This window comes from Coturnix japonica, chromosome 1 (genome assembly GCF_001577835.2).
Source record: "Coturnix japonica isolate 7356 chromosome 1, Coturnix japonica 2.1, whole genome shotgun sequence".
In the NCBI taxonomy this organism is placed as follows: domain Eukaryota; kingdom Metazoa; phylum Chordata; class Aves; order Galliformes; family Phasianidae; genus Coturnix; species Coturnix japonica.
In genome coordinates, this window is record NC_029516.1 from 61,609,378 (window position 1) to 61,636,148 (window position 26,771).

At 41.6% G+C, this 26,771-nt stretch overlaps 2 protein-coding genes across 7 annotated transcripts in view; both read left to right on the top strand.

The window, feature by feature from the left end:
* The first annotated feature begins 435 nt into the window (after window positions 1–435).
* Window positions 436–7,533, top strand: LDHB (lactate dehydrogenase B). Its single transcript, XM_015869206.1, has 8 exons — window positions 436–617; window positions 897–1,028; window positions 2,153–2,270; window positions 2,734–2,907; window positions 5,160–5,333; window positions 5,831–5,948; window positions 6,278–6,401; window positions 7,181–7,533. The coding sequence occupies exons 1-8, from the start codon at window positions 441–443 to the stop codon at window positions 7,346–7,348; spliced, it is 1,185 nt and encodes a 394-aa protein (XP_015724692.1). The 5' UTR covers window positions 436–440; the 3' UTR covers window positions 7,349–7,533.
* A 7,540-nt stretch (window positions 7,534–15,073) lies between these two features.
* Window positions 15,074–26,771, top strand: part of GYS2 (glycogen synthase 2) — a 41,493-nt gene continuing 29,795 nt past the window's right edge. Inside the window, exons 1-4 of one of the 6 annotated variants that reach the window (XM_015869186.2) lie at window positions 15,080–15,176; window positions 15,258–15,300; window positions 15,446–15,674; window positions 25,352–25,533. In XM_015869186.2, coding sequence (XP_015724672.1) covers window positions 15,554–15,674; window positions 25,352–25,533 — 303 coding nt within the window. In that variant the 5' untranslated portion in view covers window positions 15,080–15,176; window positions 15,258–15,300; window positions 15,446–15,553. Of the gene's footprint in view, window positions 15,675–25,351; window positions 25,534–26,771 lie in introns of all 6 variants that reach the window. The other 5 variants (XM_032446165.1, XM_015869179.2, XM_032446171.1 and 2 more) reach the window with 5 other exon arrangements.

Sequence of the window (26,771 nt, forward strand, 5' to 3'; positions counted from 1 at the left end):
CTTAGGGCCCAGCACTGCACTGCACTACTCCTGGCTATGCTGCAGGCTCGTAGCCAACAAAATCAACAAAATCATTCCAACTATCTGAATCCGGAAGGAGTGTGAGTGGTGAGAAAGAGGTGAGATAATGTTCTCTTTTTTGAGGCTGCTACGCAGCTGCATGGCACAGTGATGCTACAGGCCGTGCTGACCAGGCTCCCGCTCTCCTTATTCTGCAAGCAATGCCTGGTTGCAGTGGGCCTGCGTTGCAATAACCCTCATTGCAATAACTTCTCGTTGCAATAAGCCTTTCCTGAGGTGAGCCCTCGCTGCAGGGACCCCCGGGAGCCATGCCAAAGGGGCCTCCACCCTGACCACAGAACATCTTTGCAAAGGAATTGGCGGGGGATGGGGGGGGAGGAGAAGAACAGAGCGGCGTCACAACCGAGCTTCCATCCTCAATGCGGATTGAACGGCGCAGCCACCGCCTCCCATTGACGCTGTGCCCGCCCCGAGGGTGCGGTGAGGGGGTTCGTGCACTCAGCCCAGCCCGCCCCTTCCGCTGCGGAGCGCAGATTTCCCGAGCCCCGCCACAGTCCCGGCACTGTTCCCGATTCTCCTTTCTCCGCACCGAACCGGTGGGTAGCGGGACAGCGAGGCTCTCTCCGCAGCGGAGAGAAGGCGTTGGCGGCGGTTTGGTCTCCCCGCGGCTGGGCGGTGGGCTGCTCGTGCTCCGGGGGCTCGGGGCTGTGCTCGCGGGTGGGCGTTGCGTTACGTGCTGCCGCAGCGGCCCCGAGCCCGGCGGGGCGAGCGGTAACGGGCAGGACGCGCGGGCGGCCGTTGGCAAGCGGCCCCGTTAAACCAAGCCGTTAAACCAAGCCGTTAAACCAAGTTAAACCAATCGTCCCTTCTCGTAGGACGACATGGCGACCCTGAAGGAGAAGCTCATCACCCCCGTGGGCGCGGAGAGCAAGGTTCCCAACAACAAGATCACCGTGGTGGGGGTCGGGCAGGTGGGATTGGCGTCTGCCATCAGCATCCTCTGCAAGGTACGGCCGCCGGGCGGCGCTGCGGCAACTCGTGTTTGAGCACATGGTGGAGGGGGGGAGGGTCGGGATGGATGTGGGGGTCACCTTCGCTTCGTCCCATCAGGTTCAACTGGCCCTAAAGAGTTATTATTTAGTTGCGAAAATGCTCTGAGGGCATTCCCAAATTCCTCTTTTTTTCTTACGAGTTGATTAAGAGTTTTCCGTATCAAAGCTGGGAGTCTGCCTAGCGGAGCTCTTTCTCCCACAAAGAATGCGGGCTGACCAGAGACCAGTGTGAAGGATGGGGTAGGAAACAGAACGATATCTTGGTGATTTTTATTCTTGTGTGACTATGCCGTACTGTCTCATCTCTGAAGGTCCTGGAAATGTGTTAGTATTGGTACACCTTTGGGTCCTAATGCTAATTCTGAGTTTACTTGTGGTATTTCACACATAGGCTTCAGTGACGCTACAGTTCCACACTGGTTATTTTTAGCTCTCAGAAACAAGTCACTGATGTTGCCGTGCTGTTCTGGTCCTGTGGCCGATTAACTGTTCTAAATGTAAACAGTTTGCACAAAAGCAGCAGGCCAACACAATTTTTTTTATATCTGAAGTGAAAAACTTAAATATATTTGCTGTTAAATGTTTTTGTTTTTTTTTCCAAATGAAAACAGTGCATATTGTTGCATGTTTAAGGTAGCTTAGTTGATGCCAGTATTTCCATGCGAAACGAGTGTTACCCGTCTATATAAACTAAAGAGGAGTTTTAAGATAATGCTTTCAATGGCGTAGAAATGGCCTAATGAGTACCATCAGATGTAGATACTTAGGGAAAACTAATTTGGTCCTCAGTGTAACCTAATGAATGATGAAACTTTAACGTACAGTTTACAAGGGTTGTTAACGCTTCCATCAGAAGGTGGCAGTGCTCCGTGTTAAAGCAAGAGCATCTTCTATCCATGTTTCACCATCTTGCTATTTTGAGACCATATAATGTTATCTCCCAACTTACTTGGCTTGACAACAAGCGTATATGTTTAAATGTGTTAATTTAGAAAGCAGTATAGCTGAAGAAGCAACTTCTAAATGTGAGTTAACAGATAATAACAGACTAACTTCCTTAAATTTAATCATTTCTTCAGGGTCTGTGTGATGAGCTTGCTTTGGTTGATGTTGTGGAAGACAAACTGAAAGGAGAAATGATGGATCTACAGCATGGGAGCTTGTTCCTTCAGACGCACAAGATTGTGGCGGACAAAGGTGAACTTCAGATTCTTTATAACAATATTCTGTGAGCTTAACAGTAGTGTGTTGCTCAGGTAATCAGAACCCTCAGGGTTTGGCATGAGAAGATTTAAATTCATGAATTGGGGTGAGATTTTAGTCTCTTATAATTCCAATCAGGAGTGACCCTTAATCAAAGCTTTCTTGTGTCTCTTAATGGTCACTTTACTATTTTGGGCAACAGTTAAAATTGATTTTAATGGAATACTAGTAACTCTGTAATATAGAACAAATACTTTTCTTACTGTACGGATGACATTTGGATGGGGAAGTTGAATGTAATTGATATCTATGTGCTGGTACATCAGGACTGTGTCTTACGTTTGGGCTTGTATGTTGATACAGTACAGAGGCTACTCAAAATACCTGTATGAAAATGATACTGCTGAAATTGCTGATAAACATATTTAACAGTCTTTTCCTCCATCCATACTTGTAGATTATGCTGTCACAGCCAACTCCAAGATTGTGATAGTAACTGCAGGTGTTCGTCAGCAAGAGGGGGAGAGTCGTCTCAATCTGGTTCAGAGGAATGTGAACGTCTTCAAATTCATCATTCCTCAGGTTGTGAAATACAGCCCCAATTGCATCATCCTTGTGGTTTCCAACCCAGGTAAAACAGATCTCTAGAACACCCGTGCTTTTTGTTCTTAGAATATTAGTGATGCTTCATTAATCTTCTCCAATACTATTTCCAGTATGAAATTTCTTTATTTGGACATCTGCTATGTAGTTGTTAACAGTAAAAATATAAGAGCACTAGGAATTAGATATTTATTCAGGACTCTTCATGGTTTTCATTTTAAAGTATTCCTAATGATAAATACTTTGGTTCTTACCTACTTTGGCTTAAGCAGAAGGTTGCTTTAAATTTCTAGATCAACAGGTTTGAATGATGGGAAGATACCTGCTTGTACATAGCGTGTAAATCAAACGTTTTGACTGGGGCTTGCCATAGAATGGCCTGGGTTGAAAAGGACCACAATGATCATCCAGTTTCAACCTGCCTACTGTGTGCAGGGTCACCAACCACCAGACCAGGCTGCCCAGAGCCACATCCAGCCTGGCCTTGAATGCCTCCAGGGATGGGGCATCCACAGCCTCCTTGGGCAACCTGTTCCAGTGCGTCACCACCCTCTGTGTGAAAACCTAACTCCTAATATGTAACCTAAACCTCACCTGTCTCAATTTGAAATCATTCCCCATTGTCCTATCAAGGGATAGGATAAGACTGGATATGACCATTCTTCAGACAGCTGTAGCCATATATTCAGTAAATAAGAGGAAGAGGAAGGGGTATAAACTCCAGTATAGTTTGTAGGAAGTCTCTGTAGGGTGTTTTTTCTTTGGTTCAGTACCAGAGTAAAGCAGTTGCTGCAGAGCCCTGGCAATGAGGTGACACCACTTTTAAAGTACCTTCACAGTTAAGACAGTGCATGTAGAACTGGTAACTCAGCTGCTGTTTGAATAATTAGCTGGTGTACAAGTTGTACTATTGAGTGCTGGTGTACTGAGCAAGTGATCTCTGTGCAAGTACAATAATATGGCAATTTTAGGCTTATCTAAAAATGAAATCACAGATCAAATTGTTCTTGTTCTAGCAAGACTGAATTCAAACTACAGACTTCTTTCCAGTAGAACAGCTGTGTGAGTCAGCTGAGCATGTTGCTTTTTTTCCAGAATTACTTATGTTTTTTTTTTCTTTAAGAATCTGCGGAATCCCTGTGTTCACTGTTTTTACATAGTGGAGCTATTGTAAGCCTCTTAGAAAGGACTTCAGGCATGTCAGGGTATCAGGCATGTCAGGTATCAGAGTAATGTCCATTAGCTGTGTGCTGGTGTGACCTTTGTGTCCTTCCTTGTTTGACTTGCCCAGATCTGTCTGAGCTTTAACTCAGGTTGCACTGCCCACATTCTCTCCTGTGCAGAAAACTGTATTGTTGGCAAGTAGTGAGATAGAACTGTGCCCCAAAGTTTGGATGTGTCCAGGGGGAATGCAGCTGTTTGAGAGGCCGGTGCTCTGTAGTCTGCACACAGATGGCCCTGGCAGGAGCTCCACCAGTTGTAGCTGTAGCGAGGTAATGCCTAATGGGAATGCTTCTTGTAACATGAAGATGCAAACTGCACTGAGACTGCATGCGTTTGGTGCCCAAGCAAGTCTCTATATATCTTATATTTCTATATAAATACATTCTCTTTAGAGAACTGGTTTTCCTCCGGGAGTTTTGGAGTCAGCATTCAGTGGTGTGGCTTGATTATTATTCTTCTTTGCAGTTATGGATTTGAGTTTTCTTTCAGTCTGCCTCAGCCTTAATTGGCTTGTTTTTCTCTAAATCTATTTTTAGAGCCACATGTGGCCAAAGCACAGAGCTCATTTAGCTTTCTGTGCTACGGAAGTAACCACTGCAAAAACTGTGTAGTGAACAGATATGTTCAAGAAGTGAACCTGGAGTAGGATTATGTACATGTAAAGATTCTTTTTCTTTTTTCCCCACTGTGAGTTGCTTTGCTGTTTCTTGTGAAGAAGTGGAAGATGAAGTTACTTGGGGAAATAGCTCGACTATTTTAGCCAGAGCAAAATTTCAATCCTAATTCTGGATGCTTTGAGGGGCTCAGTTGTAGCTGGCAGGATACTGATCTCCAAAGGCTTTCCTCGGGTTTTCTGAAAGGTAGCTAGGTGGGTCTTAAGATTCCTGTAGTTTATTCACCTTAGTCCTGTAAATAGACAGTCCTAAAATACAGTGACCAGTGAGCTCACTTATGTTTTGAGTTCCTGATTGCTCTACCACTTGCAGCAAATACTTGGTGCGTTATTTCTGGTGTACACGATTGGTTTAACTTACTGTGCGTGTTCTTCTTTTTTAGTGGATATATTAACCTATGTCACATGGAAGCTGAGCGGCCTGCCAAAGAACCGTGTGATTGGAAGTGGCTGCAATCTAGACTCAGCTAGATTCCGCTACCTGATGGCTGAGAGACTTGGTATCCACCCAAGCAGCTGCCACGGCTGGGTTTTAGGAGAACATGGTGATTCTAGCGGTAAGGAGCACTTTGGAAGACTTTGTTTGATTAAACAACACAGTACTAGAGGATGAAGCTGCATGTGTTAAAAATCCTGTACAGATATAGCTGGGCTTGAGTGGCTAGCAGCCCTTTGTTGTCTTTAAAGTAAGTTGAGACTTAAGTTCAGGAAATCCTGCTACTGTTGTTTTTTTTTTTTTTGTCCTGTTTTGTTTTTTCTTTTTCATCTATAATCTGTAGCAAGGCTCTCCACTGAAAGCTGCATTAATGTTATTACTACATCACTAAGTGGGATTGTTGCAACCAGTCTAAAAGGCCAGCAATCCAGATCAAAGTAAACCTAAATCCCTTTACTTTGTGAATTTTCTCCATGCTATTTCAATAGAAGCTTTAAGAGAAGCTTCTTTGATTTCATGGTTTTATTTATTTATTTATTATGTTTATCCTAGCTTGGCCAAGAGAACGTGGTGTTGCTAAATGCTGTGAAGCTTATACTCTCTCTCTCTCTGTTGCAGTGGCTGTTTGGAGTGGAGTTAATGTGGCAGGTGTTTCTCTTCAGGAGCTGAATCCTGCCATGGGAACTGACAAAGACAGCGAGAACTGGAAGCAAGTCCACAAGCAGGTTGTTGATAGGTACGGTGAGTTAAAGAATAATGTGGATGCATGTAATGATGGAGATGGCTTTTTTGCATGCTACATCTCCTTTCCATCTCAGCCTTCATGTATTCAGAATGACAGTTTAAATCACTGTTCCACTGATTTAAAGAATTTGTTCAGTTGTACCTGGCTTTCTATTTTTTACTAAAAGAATTGTTCATGTGGGGAAGCTAATTTTTTGTCTGTCATAGGAGGATGTTTTCTTTTGCTTTTTTGATGGGGAGTATTTGCTTATCTAAGACTTTATCTTCAGTATACTTTGAACGCTCCTTAACTAATGTGAGTGTATTTCAATGTTTCCTTAGTGCCTATGAGGTCATCAAACTCAAGGGGTATACAAACTGGGCCATTGGCCTTAGTGTTGCTGACCTTTGTGAGACAATTCTGAAAAACATGTGCCGAGTTCATCCTGTGTCAACAATGGTAAAGGTAAGAAATGTTGTTTAATTGGGTGCTCTAGCACAGATTTTGTTGTGGGAAAACTGAACAGTCTCAGTTAGCAAGGTGGTGAACAAAGGAAGCTTTGGTTGTTTTTTCTAAATCACTCTGAATTTCAGACATTACAAAGGGAGCTTCTTCTTGTAGTTTTCTCTCCTGACTTCTTAGTTCTCTTAGTTCCATACTTGTAAGAAGGGTAAGCAAATACTGTACTGCCCAGTGTTGTGTTACCCCTGTGTGAAGTTTGCCATCGTTAAAAGAAGTTTTCAGTGCAAGAAAGAAAAAGGATAACTTTGTGGAGGCCAAAATGTGTTTCCATGAAACATTCCCTAGCTAAGGTGCTGGGGCAGAGTGGGTGTTTTTTATCTATTTGTATCTAGTCTTGTGTCAGCTGAATCTCTACTAGAGCATGAACTCTGAGTCAGCTGGTTTTACAGCTCCCCCTATAGTCAGAAAAAAGACCTGCCACTTCTACCTGCTCTAATCCTACAGCTTTAGAGTTTTGTCGGCCTACTTGATAGATTTATAAATGTCCCATTTATAAATGGGACTTTTGGAGTTAGAATTTATGAAATAATCAATTTTATTATTGCCATTTGTTTTAAGCCAACTCTGTTTTATTTTCAAATACGTAGACTGAAAATTGTCTGCAGGCTGCAAAGTAATAGTCTTAAGATCTGACATCAGAAGGCTTCCTGCTGTGTAAATCAAAAGCATCTCTGAAAGTTATGGATTCCCATCATTGATGTAATCTCTTTTGTTTGTGACAGGGCATGTATGGCATTGAGAATGATGTCTTCCTGAGCCTGCCTTGTGTCCTGGGTGCCTCTGGACTGACAAGTGTCATCAACCAAAAGCTGAAGGATGATGAAGTGGCTCAACTGAAGAAGAGTGCAGACACATTGTGGAACATCCAGAAAGATATTAAAGATCTGTAACTCAAATGTTAGATTGCAGCAATAGAAAAACAGCATGTTGTATACAAATGTGGGCACTCTACTCACTATACATCTCTGTGGTTAACGTTTAATGCTCTTCCAGGCTGAGCTTCTGTCCACAATAGCTAAACATAAGCTTGCTGTAACGCACAGACCTCATGAACAAATAAAGCAACCTTCAGGCATGTTTTGCTGTCCTAGTGACTTATTTCTGGTATTTGCAGCTTACTCTGGCCGTAGTGTTCGCCATTAATATCTGCCACCTCCTACACAATAGTGTAGACGCATGTGTTTTCTAACATAAGGTTAGCAGAAATGTAATGATTACCTGTGAAGGGACTGCAGTAACACAATCTTATTGGAAGCCATTTCTGTACAGTTGGTAACTTGAAATCCAGATGCTGACTTAAGTGTCTGGGAATTAAAAACTTTCCTGATATTTTTACTGTTGCATAAAATAAATTGATATGTAGACCTGGAAACCTGCTATGAAAAATGTTTCCGCAAATATCCTGAAGTTTTATTGCCCAAGTTGATGCTTTCTGCTCTACATAGCAGAGACCAACTATAAAATAATGAAAAGAGTAAGTTGCTGTGACTGATGTGACACCATTTGCTTTTGCTCTGACCAGTGTTAATATCTCAAAAATGGATGGTGTAGGGACTTAGAAAATGGAGGGCACCCCCTGATGCAATTCCTCACTATTCCCTTACTGCTGTTGCCAGAGAGGAGATCAATGCCTGCTTCACTGCTCCCCTCATGAGAAATATGTAGGCCATCAAGAGGCCTCTCTGTGCTGAACAAACCAGGGGAACTCATGTCTTTCCTCTGTGTGCTTCACAACCTTCATATCTCTCCTTTGGACACAAATGTTATGTCCTTAAATTGTGGCACTGAAAACTACACAGGAGACTTGAGGTGAGGCTGCAATCCATGCTGAGCTGGACAATCCCTTCTCTTGGCTGGTTAGCTGTGTTGTGCTGTCCATTTGGCCCTTTTGACTGTCAGGGCAGAAAGAGATAAAACAGGCTTAATACTAAATTGAATGTCTGAGGCTTGGGAGGCAGTTGTGAGTGTTCAACCATTATGTTTTATATGTGATGTTGGACTCTGTCCTCTGGCACTGAGAATTTTGTAAATGTATGATGGGGAAGGTCTTTCCTTACTCTTCTTTCCTCTTTAGTTTTTGAAGTGGGAGTCAAGGTTACACTTTTGATTGCTTGGTGATCCTTTAATGCCTAAATGAAAAATCACTCATCAAAGAGCAGGGTCTTTGTGTTCTGTGATCAGCAAACTGATATCTTGGGTTGTGATGCCTTGAAATTAACACAGGAATCACTGCTTGAGCTGGAAGCTGTTGTCACCCCAATGTCTGTCAACTGCTCCTTCAATTCCCTCTATATCCACAGGTTGGGTGTTTTTTTTTTAGTGATCATAAATTCAACATCAACATGACATCTTTTGTGCCTTGTCTTTAAATAGACAGAGAGCTAAAGACTGTCCCCATCACGAAAAGGTGCAGTCTGTGACAAAATAGAGTGGCTGTATATAAAGGACGGAGGTAACTGAAAGAATGAGGAAATATCAGTCTGCAAGATGACCATACTGCCTTAGTTTTCACCTAACAGATGCTTGTGGGTTTTGAACATAGTAGACTCCCGCTTATCTTGTCTATGTTTTGCTTTTACAGCCCTAGAGATACATGAACTTTGCTCATTTTATCCTGTGAAGGGCAATGCAGGTCTTTAAACACATTCCCTATGTATCAAGGGATACCTTGGACTAAGAGAAAACATCATGATGCTGTTGGACTTTATGTCGAAGTAAGCAGGAAAAAACAGTGTGCGGAAGCACAGCAGAACACTTCAGGAAGCACTGAGGACAACTTGCTTGACTCACGTGAGGTAAGAGCAGTAAGGTTGTTTTCATTGCTGTAAGGACCTAGGCCCCTTATATTTGCAGGTTTATAGTAACAGAGTACAGAACAGAAAGTCAGTCTGACTGCTCTGCAAACGTCAGACAAGAGATGAGGAAATACCAATGTAAAATGGAGAGAGGAGGGATATTACTGGCATGATGGTACCAGAAGACCAGAACATGGCCTTCCATGTTACACTTAACCTTGAATATATGCTTATTACCACTGTATTTGCAACATAGCTTTACAAATAAATGCTAAGGAGAAAGAACTTGAATTTTCTATCTGCACATCCAAACCTTTGAGGTAAATGAGAGTGCAAACATTAACTATACTGCAATTATTTTTGATAGGAGTATTGTCAATATTGTATCTTCACTGCAGCTGTTGTACAATAGCTTCTTCATATGTGCAAACAGCAAACTATTGCTTTCTGTTACTTGGATATCCTTCGCATCCTTTGTTTATTTATAAGAAGTCTGCATTGCAAGAAACTGTGCAAGGTTAGTATAACATCAGTGATGTCTGCAGTAATCAGCCATCACCTAAGCAAGAGGTGGGCTTGTTCTGAGCTAACCCACAGTGTTCCATTAGTTTCTCCTCTACTTAGTCAGAGGACAAAAATGGGTCAGGGAGTTGGAAGCAGGATTAAACGGTGGAATGATGTTCAACAGAACATACAGGTAGGTATAGAGTGATGGAACGATTCTACATATGTGTTTAGCTAGACTGGTAGTGTTTACATGACTTGCATAGAATCTAACTTAGAATTGTGTTTTGTGATAAGTAGGTGACTTGTGTCCTCGGTTACTCATCAAATTGCTGCTCTCACTGTGTTTATACACATCAGCTTTTTGCTGCAACTAAATGCTACTTTCTTCAGTTTGCAGAAATAAATCATTACAGTTATGTTGCACAATTCTCAGTGATATGTAGCTACAGGACTTTCAGTAGTGTCTGTGTGATTAGGAGCCACAGAATACTGAAAAGCCCCATCCTTATATTGTGGTCTACAATGACACGCTGCCATAGCATAACAAGGCCTCTCAGGGCAATGTCTAATTTTTGGCATTACTTTATCTATGAGTAGATCTCCTTTAATTCACATCTCTGAGCACAACCTTAAGTAAGTGAAAACTTTCAAAGCTTCTCAGAGATTACAATAGCTGGGGTCTTTCTAAAACCCACACCCACCACAGTGGTGTACTTCATTTGTCGAAGCAATTTCCTGACATGCCATTGCTTTGTGAGTCATTATTCTGTGCAAGCAAAAGAGCTGTGCAAATCATTAACTTAGATGGTCTACTGGAGAGGTCAGACTCACGAGGCCTGGATTTGTTCAGTGTCTGAAATGAGTGATTTACCTGCAAACATGAGCAACAATGCACAATCTGGCCCAGGTAATGGATGTGCAAACTACGATTTCTCTGCAAATATTTTCTCCTTTATGCTCTCCTCTTTAAGAGCTCTTCAAACCCTACTTAGTTGTGTTTACACACTCGACATCTGAGGCAAAAATAATCCAGAAAATCTGTTGAAACAAAGTGCAGGTGGATACCTATCAGCAGGAATTTCTGGAAGGTAATATTTGTATTTCTTGCTTAGTGGGATGTACTAAATGAAAATGCAAAAAAAATAAATAAGACATTTTCTTCTGAGGTACAGTTTCTATCTGTGCTGCCGGTTCCACATTTCAGACAGACAGAGATGCTATGATTGCCAAAGCCTCTGTTCATTCAGCCATCTCCAGCAGTGTCACTGGGATTGCACGGACACCTTAGAATTACATCAAACTCATTCTCCTACCCACATATGACAGTAGAGTAGTCCCTGATACTCTCAGACTGAAGATCGGTCCGGGAGACTATTTGTTGTTGAGCTTCTATTCATTATACTGAGTTGTTTTTTTTCAGTACTGGATGGTTTTGCATTAGAAGGAAATAAGTATTTTTTTAAATGACTTCTGTACTGAGCTGGTTCTGAATGCTCTGTTTGTGTTTTGTTTTGTTTGAAAGATAAAAGAAGAATAAACAGAAACAAGTCTGGACTGGACTGGATGATCTTTTAGGTCTTTTCCAACCTTGGTGATTCTATGATTGATTCTAATAAGTCTTTGGATTTGCACCAGAGGGATTCAAGGTCAATAGTGTGGATCTTAAAGGGACATAAAAGAAGGCTGTACTCATGGGTAGTGCCTATATTCCACTGAAAAGAATTTATGTTCATGAATTGAATGAATCAAATTCATTGAATGTGGTTAAATTTCGGCAAGTATCTTAATTTTGATCACAGGACAGCCCATTTTTTATTATTATTTTTTCCTGATTAAGTCCTTACTGTGCTATAGCAGAGTGAATGAGAAGGCCTCTTTCAGCACCACATCTCTGAGCTTGCAGAACAGTCTTTCAAAGCACAGAAGGCTGGGCAAGCCATTGTTTGCAGACAGAGAAGTAAAATAATGCACTCCTGCCTGTTTGAGAAGATGCAGATAAGCTGTGTGAAACCGAGCTGTTTGCTCTGATAACTATTCTTTCAATGTCACACAGGATAAAAGAGTGAGAATTTTAGAACTCCTCTGAGCTGTGTTTGTACTTCTGTGAAAGTGGTTGTGTCTTTGTCCATGAGTTTGCATCCTAGATGGGAGCACAACACCCTGTATAGTAGAGAGCTCTCTTTTTAAATATCCTATCATTGCTCTTCTTTACCCTTCTTTCCTGTGCACCTAAGCCTGAGGCGGGGGCTTTTCTTCCAGACAAAGATCCCTCATTTTGCTGACTGCACTATGATTCTGTTTCCACAGTGTTTATAAAACTGAGGTTTGTCGTGAACAAAGATTAATCAGAAGGATTAAACAGCCTTTTGTCAAAAGCAAAACCCAGTAGATGTTGGAGAACTCTTAATACCATCAGTGCCACCTACTGTTCAATTTACAGAGTGCACATAACTAATGCTACAAACCTGTACAGTTTATGCTTATGAACATTTTTAATATCTATATTTTATTTATTCCTACAGCTGACCCAGGTGCAGATTATAAACTCAGTCAATAAACAATAATGACTGCTTCTTTCCCAACGTGCTGTTTTTCACAGCCAGAGAGGCTGAAGTTGGTTTTCCAACTTCCTTGAGGTGGTTCTACTGGACAGATTGAGGGGTTCCAAACAGAAGGAGTTAGATCGAAGTAAGTAGAGATGTACTTTGGTGATAACAGTAATATGGGAACATAAAGACTGGACTTCACTTTTGTGGAAAGTATTTTTATGAACTATTATTTTGTGTAGGTTTCCATGTTCCCAATTCAGCAGATGACATTTCTGTTATATTACAAAAGAAGAAAAAAAATCTACAAGTATTCTACAAGTATTGCACTTCCGTCGGGGCAGTACAGGCCTAGATACACGTGCAGACCACGGGAGAACAACTTCTTGAGGTTCGCCCTGCTGAGGACTTAGGAGTCCTGGTAGATGAAAAAGCTAACATAAGCCAGCAGGGTGCGCTTGCAGCCCAGCAGTACAACGGTATGCTGGGTTACATTAGAGGAGGGTTGGCTGTCAGGGAAAGGGAGGGGGCTGCCCCTCTCTGCCTTCATGACGCCCTATCTGGAGTATTGTATCTCCCAATATAGGAAAGATGTGGAGCTTTTGAAAAGACTCCAGAGGAGGATCAGGAAAATGATCACAAGGCTGGAGCACCTCTCCTATGAAGATAGGCTGAGAAAGATGGGCTTGTTGAGTCTGGAGAAGAGAGGGCTTCAGAGAGGCCTCATTACAGCCTTGCAGTCTTTAGAGGGAGATAATAAACAGGAGGGTAATAAACTTTTTACAGGGTTGAATATTGATAGCATAAGGGGAAATGTTTATAAACTAATGGAGGGGAAATTTAGACTAGATGTCAAGGGAAAGTTTTTCACGGAGGGTGATGAGGCAGTGGCACAGGCTGCCCAGAGAAGCTGTGGGTGCCCCATCCATGGAAGTGTTCAGGGCCAGGTCAGACAGGGCCCTGGGATAGCCTGATCTCATGAGTGACAATCCTACACACAGCTGGGGATTGGAACCAGGTGGGGTTTAAGGTCCTTTCCAGCCCTAGCCATTATATGCTTAGTGACATCCTATCTCTACAACAAAAAGTGGCACATTCTTCTAGTGCTAGCACTGTCCCCTTTTCACTGCTTGCCTCTCAATGCACTTTGCAATGAGGATATGGAGTGACTTTGTTCCTTTCTGCTCTTGGAGGCTGCCCTCCACTGCATATGCTGTATGCATATGCCCATTCTTGCTGACAGAATGTAATCTTTCTTCTTGGGAGCTGGGTTTTGTTTGTTTATTTTTTCTGTAGGATCACAGGTACTGGCATTAAAGAACTTATTAACTGTGCAGGTTATGGAGCACAGGCTGCCCAGAGAGGAGGTGGAGTCTCTAGAGATATTCAAAACCTGCCTGGATGTCCTCCTGTGCAATCTGCTGTAGGGATCTGCTTTAGCAGGGAGTTGGACTTGATGATCCCTACAGATCCCTTCCAGCCCCTGCAATTCTGTGATACTCTGTGAGCTGATGAATCCTCTGGCACCAGTCTGTATCCTTTCTATCCCATTGCCAACTAATGTTGCGCCCTAACATGGCGACCCCCACCTCGGGCTATCGGCGGCCATTGGGAGGCGGGCGCCCCCTAGTGATCAACAAGCGGGACTTGCGTTGTGAGAGGAGGCCTGCTTTTGGGGTGGAGCAGGGCTCTGCGGTTAGGATGGGTTTGTGGGCTGGGTTGGTGTTGCCCTCCTGGCTTGTCACCTGGAATGGCGTTGGTGAGGCTGTGAGCCTCAGTACTGCAGTACTTCATTGCCTACGTGCTGTTGTGTACACCTCCATTCTCGCAGACTAGTGGTAGCACAGTGGTAAGCAAGAGAAGAATAAAGGATTATGCTGTGACAACATTGGCCTGTGTGGGCCTTAAGCTCTCCCACAGTTCAAATGTTTACTGGTTTACAGCATCCCTTACATTTCTATTTTACAGGAAGCTGTCCAATCCATGCAGTTATCTAAATAGGGTTATTTATTACTGGTTCCTATATAGTAAAGAGAAGGAAGTCATAGTTGTCTTACTTTTATACAGATGGGCAGCCTGTCTTCTAAACCAGTTGCCTCAGACTTGCTCTGTCCATCTGTGCTGCTATGAAGTCCACGCCAGCCATTGCCCTCCATAGAGCTAGTGATCCCCTGGAGCTTACCCAGAGATCTGGTCAGCGCTGAACTCTGGATTTTGGGCAAGTTCCTCTCTAATCTCAGAATCTGGTTCAGTTGACACAGTTATCCCAGAGGGACTAGGTTCTCAGCATAAGCATGTAAGTATCTTCAGAGTAGGCAGCTGCTCGGTGGGTCTTGGAGAGTCTTAAGCTGTAAGCTCTGCAGATGTGTGCACTGTTTGAAGTATCTTGTGCTGCAGCAAGATGGGTGTATTTTTTCCCTGGGCCCAGAGGCCAGAGAAAAAGAAACCAGGTGGAAAATAGGGGACAAGACCTGCAGGGAGTGCAACTAAAAGTATGTAAATAGAGCAACTGTAGATCTGTTTGTAAAAACTCTCAGAGATGCAGGTTTGCTCTAGATCAGAATGAAATCAACAGCTTGCCCAGAGCTTTGGGAATGCAGCTGGAATTAACTGTGGAAAAAGGGTGTGAGGCAAATTAGTGCTTTTGGACTGATGGACTGAACAAGAATAGGTAACAGTGCTTAACCTGGCAAGTAATCTAAGAGACATCATGTAGAAATAGTCTGCTTGCCCTACTGGCCAGTGGATAGAGAAAGTCCATGAGAGGTGACAGGCAGGGGAGGACTCGGGGGCTGGACTCAGATCAGGTGGTGAACTCAGAGTGTCCTCTTTCCTGGAGTTTGCTCAGGGCCCTGCTGGATTTACAGCTGGTGAGTTTCAGTTGTCCCTGAAGAGGAAGATACTGAAAGTTGTGAGTAGGGAGCTTAAAACCAAGTTTTACCTCCCTTTAGGGACAGAAGAAGGGCCTGGCCCCAAAGTGAAGACCTTCCTCAGGTCAGTCTTTTTAAAATTCTTACCTCTGCAAGCAGCTGCTTCTCAAGCCCTGAGGATTTCACTGAGCCAATTTAATGCTGGTGGTCAGACAGTTTAAACCCATTAGCTGCCAGCTATCTGAGTAAATTTTCTCCTCCAAACCCAGTGCACCGGCAGACCACTCCAAGAAGAACTGCAGAGAACTGCCGCATTAACTGGACATTTGAGTACAACTGTTGTGGCCTGCGTTGTGAGCATTTAGGGGCTGAAGAAAATGCCACTGGCGAGATCACTGTCCATGACCTCTCTGAATGGGCTTCCTCAGTGGGAAGATGAAGACCTGCCAGTGGAGGACTTGTTGCTCTTTGAAGTTTCTTGGGAAGTTACCAACAAAGGTTTGTATAACACTCATATAAGAGTCAGCACTGCTGTTTTTGTGGGGAGGAGGAGGAGTGTGGGACGTGAGCATGAGGGGCATTAAAGGGAGACCGGACAAAAGCTGGCTGCATGCTTTTTGTATTGGCAGGAACAAATGTGGCATCCGTGTTTGTGCTGGTTGCATGTGGGCTGCATCTGCATGTTCTTGCATGGAATTAGCATAGTAGTGTCAGGGTATGTACTTGTCTGCATGCCATTCACCACCAGCACCACCATAACATCTAAATGTTATGTCCAGGTGTGCATATGAAGGAATATACAGATGTTCCTTTGTACATATTTACATTTTATCTTCTTTGCAAATTCACTTGGGGATATAACACATGAAAATAGGCCATAAAACAGACACCAAATTCAGAGAAATTGGTAGTTTCTCCTTCCATAGCAGTGTGGAAAAGAGGCCCAATTTGAAATAGTCACAAACAGACGTAGTTGCATTGAAACCGCTGAACAAAAACAGACGTCAATGACCAGCAATCTTTACACCAGCTGAAACCCTTTTGGACTGGCTTTTGCAAACACAGGTAGTGCCAGACAGGGACTTCATGCCTTGCACACGTGTACAGATTCAAAATCTGCTCATCGCACGCAGTGTTACACACAAAGTGTATGCTACTTGTTATGCAAAGATCTTTCTGCCTCCATTAGTAATTCCTTCAACAAAATATACCCCTTTCATAGAGTGGAGTCACAGTATCATAGAACAGAATAATTTTCTCTGAGTGCAGTTCATCAAGGGAGGACAGGCTCTGTTTTTGCCATAGAATTGAGTTAGTATGAGTAAATGATTGACCTATGCGTTATTGTCCTGGCAGATAAATAAAGAGATTAGGCAGAAGAGAGGATCTGTAATCTGTTAAGATTTTAACCCTAACGGGGAATTGTGTGTGAGAGGAGCAAGCAATGCTAGAGTCTATCACTGTGGTGGAATTGGAATTAATATTCTGTGATAGTATTTAGTCTGCTCTGAATTGCTGTTTTAATTGGCAAGGTGGATCAATACACAGAGGTAGTACAGAGCAGCTTTTACACTTGAAATCCCTGTGGGCTTATTTTTCAGTAGTTTTAGTCAAGTTTTTCGGGGTAGTTTTCTACTGTCAGAACTTGGAGCATGCAGCATTTACTTTTGCAGTGTGCATGGTAAGTAAGCCACTGACCAGCAAGCAGATGGCAGCAGAAATCTGGAAAGTTCAGGTGTCCTCATTTGTATTTCTGGGCCCTTTGGTATAAACATATTCTGTGTTATCTGGACCCACTGGTTACAGAGATCACACAACATGTTTAAGAATAAATAAAAAAGGATTAGATTAATCTGTCTGTATGTGAAAAATGCTGAGACTCTTTGAATCATCCATATGGCTTTTAATGATCTCATTTGTAGCTGTGTCAGTTGATTTGGCCGCACTAATTGGTCTCGTATTTTATGGGAGAACTAATATTTACAATAGAGCGATCATTTTCTCAAATTAGTTTAAAATAAAGGTGCTGTTATTTGCGCCAGTTGTCAAACTCATATGGAGCTGACTCAGCTAGACATAGCAGTGTCTTCATTTAAACTGGATCTCTGTACAAAATTCCCATCAACCAACACTGACTGGAAATGTTTGGGAAAAAAAATATTTATAAGCCTATTTTGGCTTACTTTTCAGTGAGCCTTTCTATTATTGATGCTGAAGGCTTTTGTTTTCTGTGTGTTCCATGCAATTGAATGTCAAAGTCATACGGTGAAATTCCCTGGTGACCTTTTTATAAACAGTTCTTGGAAAACATTAAGGCGCTGGGCTTATAAGGAGAGAGAATAGCCAACAAAACACGGGGAGAGTCTTCACAGAAGATATACAGGCTTAGGAAATACAATAGCTCACACCATTTTCCTCATCCTCCTTTAGCATAAGGAGTAACTGTTCATTTTACTAAGTAACCTGCCCCCATGTAGATTTAATGCTGCTACATATTTCAGTGTTTTAGTTTTAATGTTGCTATCTATATTCCTAATATAGAGGGAAAGATAAGCACAAGTGGGGCTTATTGCCCTTACAAGCTCATTTGATGATTTAATATGCTGGTTTAATTTTTCTTTTCTGCCAGTGCAAAGCTGTATTAGCATGAAGTCGATTCATGCAGCTAAAGCAGTGTAATATTGCTGATGCCTACAGGAGCGGGTTCAGGTCTTTATGCAAGCCTTGTGTTCATCACTAGTTGCTTGTAAGCAGTACCCATTGCAAGTAGCTCGAATGAACTGTTTTCTGAACCCCTCAAATACCCTTTGTATATAAGTTTGCCCTCAGAGCTGGAGGACGATGAAAGGTCCTGCAAATTGGAGTGTATGTGACTGTGGGATGTGAGAAGGTTTTCATGTGCCAAACTGCCTGTTGGGAAAGAGGGTTTAGTGGCATTTCCTTGAGCAGGAGTTGGTGCTGGTTGATGCTAAGGCCTATGGTGCAGCAGAAGGAAAGGATGTGTCAGTTGCATGAACTTAATATTTAGAGATCCAAGTATCCATTATTCCCAGAACCTCTTCAGTTCTTTCTCAACAGCTGGCACAGTGAATGAGCCTCCCTTTTTTAAATCTAGTTCATTTAACACATGCTCTGACTAGCAGAGTTTTTTACTTGCCTATACTTCCTTCTTACATTCTGTGTTCCAGTGCTGTGTGTACTGAGTGGCAGCTTCTGACGTAAGAACTGGAAAGCATCTCAGTTATTCTTCTTTTTCTCCTTTGCTTCCATCATCTGTTTGGAGTATGCAAAGATATGAGAGAGAATGAGAAATTTAGAAAAGAAACATCTGAAAGTGTGACTCTCCATCCACCTTACCCCCAAGCAATGCAAAAAGGAACTTGGCGCTTAAAGTGTGAGCACAACATTGAAACCATCTTGCATTGAAAGCCTTCCATCACAAACGAGAGAAAAATGTAGTCTGTGATGCAAGATTTTCTCTTTGGCTCTCCACTGATGGGCAAGTCCCATACTGTCAAGTGAATCTACTGTGTTTATGTGGTAGAAAAGGATGAAAGCAGACAGACAAAAGCCCCAGTACACTGCAGAGCTGCACAATCTGGTGGTAATCTTCATGAAACTCAGTTTGTTTCACACTTCCTTCCCCGTCTCACCTGGCCTGCATGCTTCAGTAAAACCAACTCTGGACCTATCTCTGTGCATGTTACGAAAGAGGACTGTTTGCTGTGTTGTTTTTTTTGCCTCTTAACACAAAGATTTGTAGAACTGTAAGAATGGGAGCACAGAGCAAATTGGCCACAAGCTTTGTAGAACTTGTGTCTGAAGCTCCATAGATGGAAAATACTCAGCAGGGAACCAAAAGCCATTACAGGAGCATGGAGGCAACTGCAGCAAACTTTCCACAGTAATTTTTTGTCCTCACTTCCTCCTTCTCAACCTCTTTTAAAGATTTCTCCACTGGTAATTGGAGTATTTAATTGGAATAGAGGAGAAGTATAATTCTTAGTTGTGGGTTAGTGGGCTTTTGGATACATACAGTGAGAAGGGCTGCAGACTGAAAATCTGGTCTGTGCTCTTTAAAGATTCCTTTAAAGTCATTCAGTTGATGCTTAGATTCATATCTTCTGCTATACTTAACAGCTTTTAGCTAGGAAGTAGAAGAGTGCTTAAAAATGCTGGGCAGAATGCCAGTTTCTATCACCATACAGTTGTGAACAGATTAGCTCAAGAATCACTTGTAGATGAATCTTAAATATTATTCTCCAGCCCTACTGGAATGGAGATTTTGTTAAAAACAAACCTTAGTTCATTTTGCCCTAAAGCAGAGCTCTGTGTATAGTGTCCCTAGTGAAAACCTGGACCCCTGGTAATTAAATCATGAAATGACTGAAGTCAGCAGGACCAACATTTCATTTTATCTGCATTAAATATTTTTCCATGGTGAAAGGTCATAGGGAAAAGGTGGCTGATGTGATCTGTGACACGGTTGAACTAGAATACTTTAGGAAGTGAAGACATGCTAATATATGTCTTACAGTTATATAATACATATTTATTATTCATAAGAAGAATCATATTCTTGTGGGAAACTTAGTGTAAACAAAGCATCATAACCCATCATGTTTCCAGATCTTGTGGCATCTCAGCATTAAAATAATATGAAATTAAATCCTTTGTATTTGAGATGATGCACACAGGGCTGTATTGTGAACATCTGCTGTAAATTGCAGCATTTTATTATTATTTCAAAATATACTTCTAGTGCCAGAACTTCAAAGAATACAGAGAACTTCTATTTTCTGATCAGTCCTGGACACAAAAATAGCCAAAAATACATGAAAAGTATCTGCTATCTGAAGAGGCTGTGGTTTGGTTTTTTTTTTTGGTTTTTTGGTTTTTTGCTTGACATTATTTTACTTCAAAAACAGTCACCGGATACACGTAATGAAAAATTCAGGATACAACCAAACATTAGAAGAAATGAGACCAAGCCCAACTTTATTATGTCTATAGATCAGTGAGAAGTTTTGAGGGGGAAGGAGTGAAATAATAGTTGAAATAATTAGTAATTGTGGCAGTGAAGTCATTTTAGGACAAGGGGGAATGCTTTTAAACTGAGACAGGGGAGATTTAGGTTAGATATTAGGAGGAAGGTTTTCACAAAGAAGGTGGTGATGCACTAGGACAGGTTGTCCAATGAGGTTGTGGATGCCCCATCCCTGGAGGCATTCAAGGCCAGGCTGGATGTGGCTCTGGGCAGCCTGGTGTAGTGATTGGTGACCCTGCACATAGGGATGATCACTGTGGTCCTTTTCAGCCATCCTATGATTCCATGGTTCTATGATTTTGAACCCTGAGGCTGGGTACCACATCCCTCTTGGATTCTACAGCAAGCACAACTCCCAGAAAAGCTCTAGCACCTTCTGAGTCAGGCTGTGACACAGAAGATGATGTGCCCTGGGAGCACCCTCTGCCTCTGTAGCAAAGGTGTGCAGGGAAGGGTTCCTGCATCTGTCCCGTCTCAGTTCTATAGCTTCTCGTTCCATCTCTCTACTTCCTTTTTGATGTCTGCCGCTGCTTCCCACTCTTTGCACAATATACGGAGATAGGAGAGCAAGTAAAGTGAACAGTAATTATTTCTGGCAGCTTTGAGAAATTTGGGCCATTCCCTGCTCAAATTGTCCCACCTGCGCAGGCCATTTTCTAGAAATAAGTTCCTGTGTAATCCTTCAAGTTGTAGCCCCTTCCTCATCAGGTGACAAAAGCATTTGCAATGGGTCTTTCCATGTAATATTTTCAGCAGAGTGTGTTTTTCTGCACCGATAGATCTCTCGCAAAGGTCTCCAGTTGTGAAATCAGGTCTCCTGCATAATGCTGTCCTCAGTAGCGATGTGATACTGGGAGTCTGTTCTGACACACAGACTTTATATTTCTTTAAATAGCTCTAATATCTGTCTCAGAAGGCACTAATTGTTGCTTGGATTTTAAATATGCAGCTGTAATAATACACTTGAAATGGGAAAAGAAGTAAATGGCTGGAGTAATGAAGACGATAACTTTTTAGGTAAATTTTTAAAATAAATAATAGAAACATTTTTCTTTCAAGGAGAATTTAAAATGATCAGAACTTAAAATATTTGGATTAAATGTTTCAATGGGAATTAGAGCACTAAACTAGGCCTGGAGGCCAGGCTGGATAGAGCTTTGAGCAACATGGTCTAGAGGGAGGTGTCCCTGCATATAGCAGGGAGTTGGAACCAGATGATTTTAAAGGTCCCTTCCAACCAAAACCATTCTATGATTCCATGATTTATTCACATTTCAATACTAATGCCTCATGTTTATAATCCAACTCTTTGTATCTAATCTCTCCTGATAATGCATCTGTTTTTCATTTAATCCATCACTGTTTTATAACTTCTTCAGATAACAAAACTTCAGAGGCTGCATACAAAAACCTAAAACATCATGGGATTTTCATACGTCCTTTTCATTTGGAAAGTTTTCATAGCTACAGTGTGACATTAAAATATCTGATTAGGGAAGAACAAAGTGGTATGTCACATAGGTGGGAATAATTTGAGAATTCTGTTAGGATCTGCATATTCAATTGCAGCCTAGGTCTGTTAGTTGGTAGAACGTGTAATGCATTGATTACTAACACAGGTAAGAGTCCACAGTCCAGTGGACTCAAAGAGCCTGTGCAGATATAATCTATCTCTTCATGATATACAACAATTTCTTGAATTGTCTTTGGAAAGTGAATTTTCCAAAGTCTATGCGTTGTTCTAGACGTTGCTCTTTTCTTCTCAAGATGTCTTTTCATAAGTTATGCCTGACTGTTTCCACATACATACAGGTTCACTTGCCCAGTCAATTAAGGTTTACACAAGGATGTGCCTTGTGAGTTGTATTTCCACATTAACAGAGAAGGCAAAAGTGGATCTGAGGACCAAGTAACCCAGACCTTTCATAGCAGCTATCTTCTGCAGAGTTTTACTGTCCATAAAATGTACTCTTTCATTTTTATCCTTAGTAATTCTCATTGCATTTCAGGCAAAATAATACCCTCAAATGTATTCTACATTGCTGTGCAACAGATTATGGTGGTAGACCACAGCACACTCTCCAATTTTTCCTTCAGAATAGGCCTTCCTTTTAGACAGGACGTGTTTTAGAACAGAGTAATACTACGCAAAACCTTGTGAAAAGGAACACTCAGCTGTTGGCCTTACAAAGTGATGTCCCAGGCCATATTCAGCTCCTGAGCAGTTGCTTTATCTCTTTCAAAGGCAGAATCTGCAAAATTCAGCTGCCATGAAGCTCCCAACTTGAACACCTTGCAGTGTGAAGTACACTGATCTCCACTGTTTTGATGGTGGGGAAAGAGCTCTATGGCATTATTGTCGTATGTGGCTTTATCATGTTATCTACTATCTTTATTCTTGCACATAGGTTTTTTCCTCATTTCCATCCAGCCACCAGGCAACTTTGCACAAAAATCTTACCTTAAGACCAGTATTGCTGCCAATTGAAACCAACTAGTTTCACAACTAAGATTTCTACTTGTTTATCTGCTTTTGATTAAAGTGCTTTGTGTTCATATGGTGTATATACCTTCCTGTGAGAACAGACAATGTTTATGTCATTGTAACCACATGACATTGTAGATTGGACCTTCTGACTTGTCTCATAATTAAAGTGGTATGTTCACAAAAATAAAAGGTATTCAAGTAGTTTCTATCAGCTTGTGAGCAGAAGAATTTGGAGCCACTTTCCTCAGACTTCTCCAGGTCCCTGTCCAGAACAGCTGTGGTAGACAATCATAGAATCATAGGATGGCCTGAGATGAAAAGGACTTCAAAGATCATCTAGTGTCAACCCCCCTGCTATGTGCAGTGTTGCCAACCATTAGACCAGGCTGCCCAGAGCCACATCCAGCCTGGCCTTGAATGCCTCCAGGGATGGGGCATCCACAGCCTCCTTGGGCAACCTGTTCCAGTGTGTCACCACCCTCTGAGTGAAAACCTTCCTCCTAACATCTAATCTAAACCTCACCTGTCTCAGTTTAAAACCATTCCCCCTTGTCCTATCACTGTTTACCCTCATAAATAGTTGTACCCCCTCCTGTTTATACACTCCCTTCAAGTACTGGAAGGCCACAATGAAGTCTCTTCAAAGCTTTCTCTTTTCCAAGCTGAACAATCCCAGTTCCCTCAACCTTTCTTTGTAGGAGAGGTGCTCATGATGGCTATGGTTTAGTTTCTTGGCTTTTTGCTCTGTGCACAGTATAGAACATTCCAATGCATACATTTATTTCTGCAGTTCCACATTTCTATGGTGTAGAACTCTTGTACTATGGGATTGATTCAGGAAAATACAAGAATCTTCTTAGATCTTGAGTTACAACATAGGTTAATAACTTAATGAAACAGTTTTATTTAGCAAGATGCTGGATTGGAACTGCATTTGTATTTGTTTATAAAATGCCTAGAAATCTGAGATACTTTGACATGAAGAAAAATGAATAAATAAGGTTGGGAACCCTTCAGGCATGGGAGAAGGCTTTCTACACTACTGTATCAGGTGATACAATTTAATTAGTTTGGGAACTAATTTCCCAAAACACTGAGGAACTTAAGGAGCTCTTCTGTAGGGCATGGCCATTTGGGGCAGATTTTTAAGGAGCATCAGGTAAACCTTGAAGATTTATTGCCACCTGCATTGGAATGCAGTGCACCTGCACTTCTAGATACTCGAGTACCTTTAAAAATTAAGTCTGGAGTACTGCTAGACAACCATCACTTGCATTGCTGGCTCCTTATGTATTTTGGTGTTGCTTCTGAAAGGTGTAACAGTCTTTCTGCCTGAAGTATTTATTACCGAGCACTTCCAGACTCAGTGCAGAATGACATTTGTAAGTAGCAAAGTTAATTATTTTCCTATTGTTTCCTAGTCTGCAAATGTTTGCACATATCTGTTGAGCTTCATCTGTTTTACCCTGCTTAAAGTCATCAGAGCTATGCCAAACATCTTTGATATAGAGCAGAAGTCTCTTATTTTGCCATCCCTTCTACTTGATTGATCTAAGCACTTATTAGTGTTCTGTTTTTGTGGTGGTGGAATGGCCACTGCCTTGCATCGCAGGTCCAGTGACCAAGGGGTCTGCAAGGCTGCATTGCCAGTTCATAGATCACAGGGCCTAATATGGGAAGCTGTCAGGGAAGAGCAACTAATTGAATCTTGCATACCATATGAAAGGGTAGATAGATCTGTATTTACTCATCAGAAGATGTTACTGCTTTATTCTCTAAGAAATTTAATATTACATTGACCTTTAAGATTGAAAATATTTAGGTGGAAAGTGCTGCAGATATTTATATTGGCAACACAGGCTACATCCATACCAATATAACAACTCTTTAGTGACAGAACATTACATCTTTTGCTTCAAAGACTGAGGTTTAAATCCATTTACATGGCCAGTAGTCAACAAAATTCATCACTGCCTTTACTTCTCTCCATGATGAAACCATGAATGTATGAAACCAGCTGGAGGTGCCAGCTCTGTTATTACCACATGTATTTCCACGTCACTAAGAAATGTGTTTGAAAATGGGAACTTCATTAAAATAAATAAATAAATAAGCAGGCTGAACTTGGAATGCAGTGGAATCAAGATTAGGCAAGGAAAATGGAAGTGTAAGCCTCAGGATTTGAATCCCACAGTCTGAGTGCAGGTATTTGAAAAGGGATGGACAACATAAAGAAAATAAATGGAATGAATTTTTATGGTGTGACTTCATACACCTCAAGAAAATTAAAATAATAGCAACAGATAGAAGTGGTAGTCAGGCTAGAAAGCATCCATTTAAGATTAGAGGAGAAATAGAAGGAAGCCATGTGCTGTTAACCAGAGTTAAGCAAAGTATTGAAGTTATTTAAGGATAACACATCGTCTGCTATCAGAGCATACTCCTAAACTAAATGGTGAAGTTCTGGTTACACTCTAGGAGGTTGGATTACTATTCATTTGTTAGATTCCCTGTTTCACTTTAAGTCTGGGTATGTGAAGCGATTTAGTGTTCTGACTCCCAGGTAGGATGGAACTTATTCCAGAGCTTTAAGGCCTGTTCCCATTTCTACTTTTTGTTCTTTGTGGTCTTGTTTTTCAGTGGGAGGAATTTATACGGTGATCCAGACAAAAGCCAAAATTACAGCAGATGAATGGGGTGAAAACTATTTTCTGATTGGTCCTTATTTTGAGCACAATGTGAAGACACAGGTGGAAGTATGTGAGCCTCCAAACCCTGCAATTAAGAAGGCAATGGATACCATGAAAAGCCAAGGGTGTCAGGTAAATCAGATGTGCTTCTGCTTCTCAGGACGACTAAGCTGACTCTGAGGAGATTACAGTTTTGGTTAATGCTCCCGCTGTTCCACTTGACACAGCAGTCCTGGTCAATGTCACAATGGGAAAAGCTCAGATTCTACGGTTAGAACAGCAAAGTCAATTCATTAAAGGTTATTTTTGAGGAAGAAACAGTTTATCCCATTAAAGGTTTTAATGCTCATTTATCTGCAAGACTGCTTAATTGGATTAATGACTTATTTCTCCAGTCTCTAAATACAGTGAGATTTTAGTGGATATAATACGACCTTTCTTTCACTGAACCCTTATGTTACCTTCAGCATACTTGTACTGTTGAAGAAACTTGAAGAAAAGCTAAATAAGCTTAAAATGGCACATTTTAATGTAGAAATTCATGAATATCCTGGGCTGACACCAGCTGTGGCACTGGCAATATGTTATCTCCTTGTGCTATGGCAGTTCTTAGGTTCTCATGCCCTGCTAAGTATGATGTACGTTGCTGGAAATACATGAGCCACAGCTTGGGATGGTGTCTGTTGGTGACACTGTTGTCTGATGCTTGGCATTGTAAGAAATGAAGTTCAAACTGAAAAGTCTAATCTAACAGGAATCTAAATTCATATCTGTTCCTTACAGAGAGTTGTCTCTGCAAGGTGTGTAACACTCCTTTGTTTGGAAAATAGAAAAAGGTTTGTGGGGCAGATTATTTGCAAAGCTATATGTGTATACAAATATACTTTATGCTGTTCGAGAGTACATTCAATGTAAATAGCCAACTCTGGCAGTCTGACATGTGCATCATTCTGCTGGAGTATTCATATATAGCAGGAGATCTATCCCAGGTACGTCAAGTATAGCTTTGATCTCTAATAATGACGCTTTAGATTCCAGGAGCTGCACTTATCCTATTATCAGCGTGTCTGGATTTTGCTTATGTATCACAATGGAACCCTTTAAACCAGGGGACCTAGGAAAGCTTCCGAACTTCTCAGGTCAGGTGTGTTCCTTGCCACAGTTTGACACTATATTTAAAATCAGGGTTCACGGAGAATCCCTGCTCATTAACCTCGTTTTCCTAAATAAGAAACCAGAATAGCTTGAAATGTGTGCATGAGGGACTGAGCTTTCTTCACATGCCTATCTTTGATACAGCATTTATTTTTTGTGCAAATAGGTTTGAGAACTTTTGTCTCATTGTTTTCATCACCTGCCCTCTGTCTGGA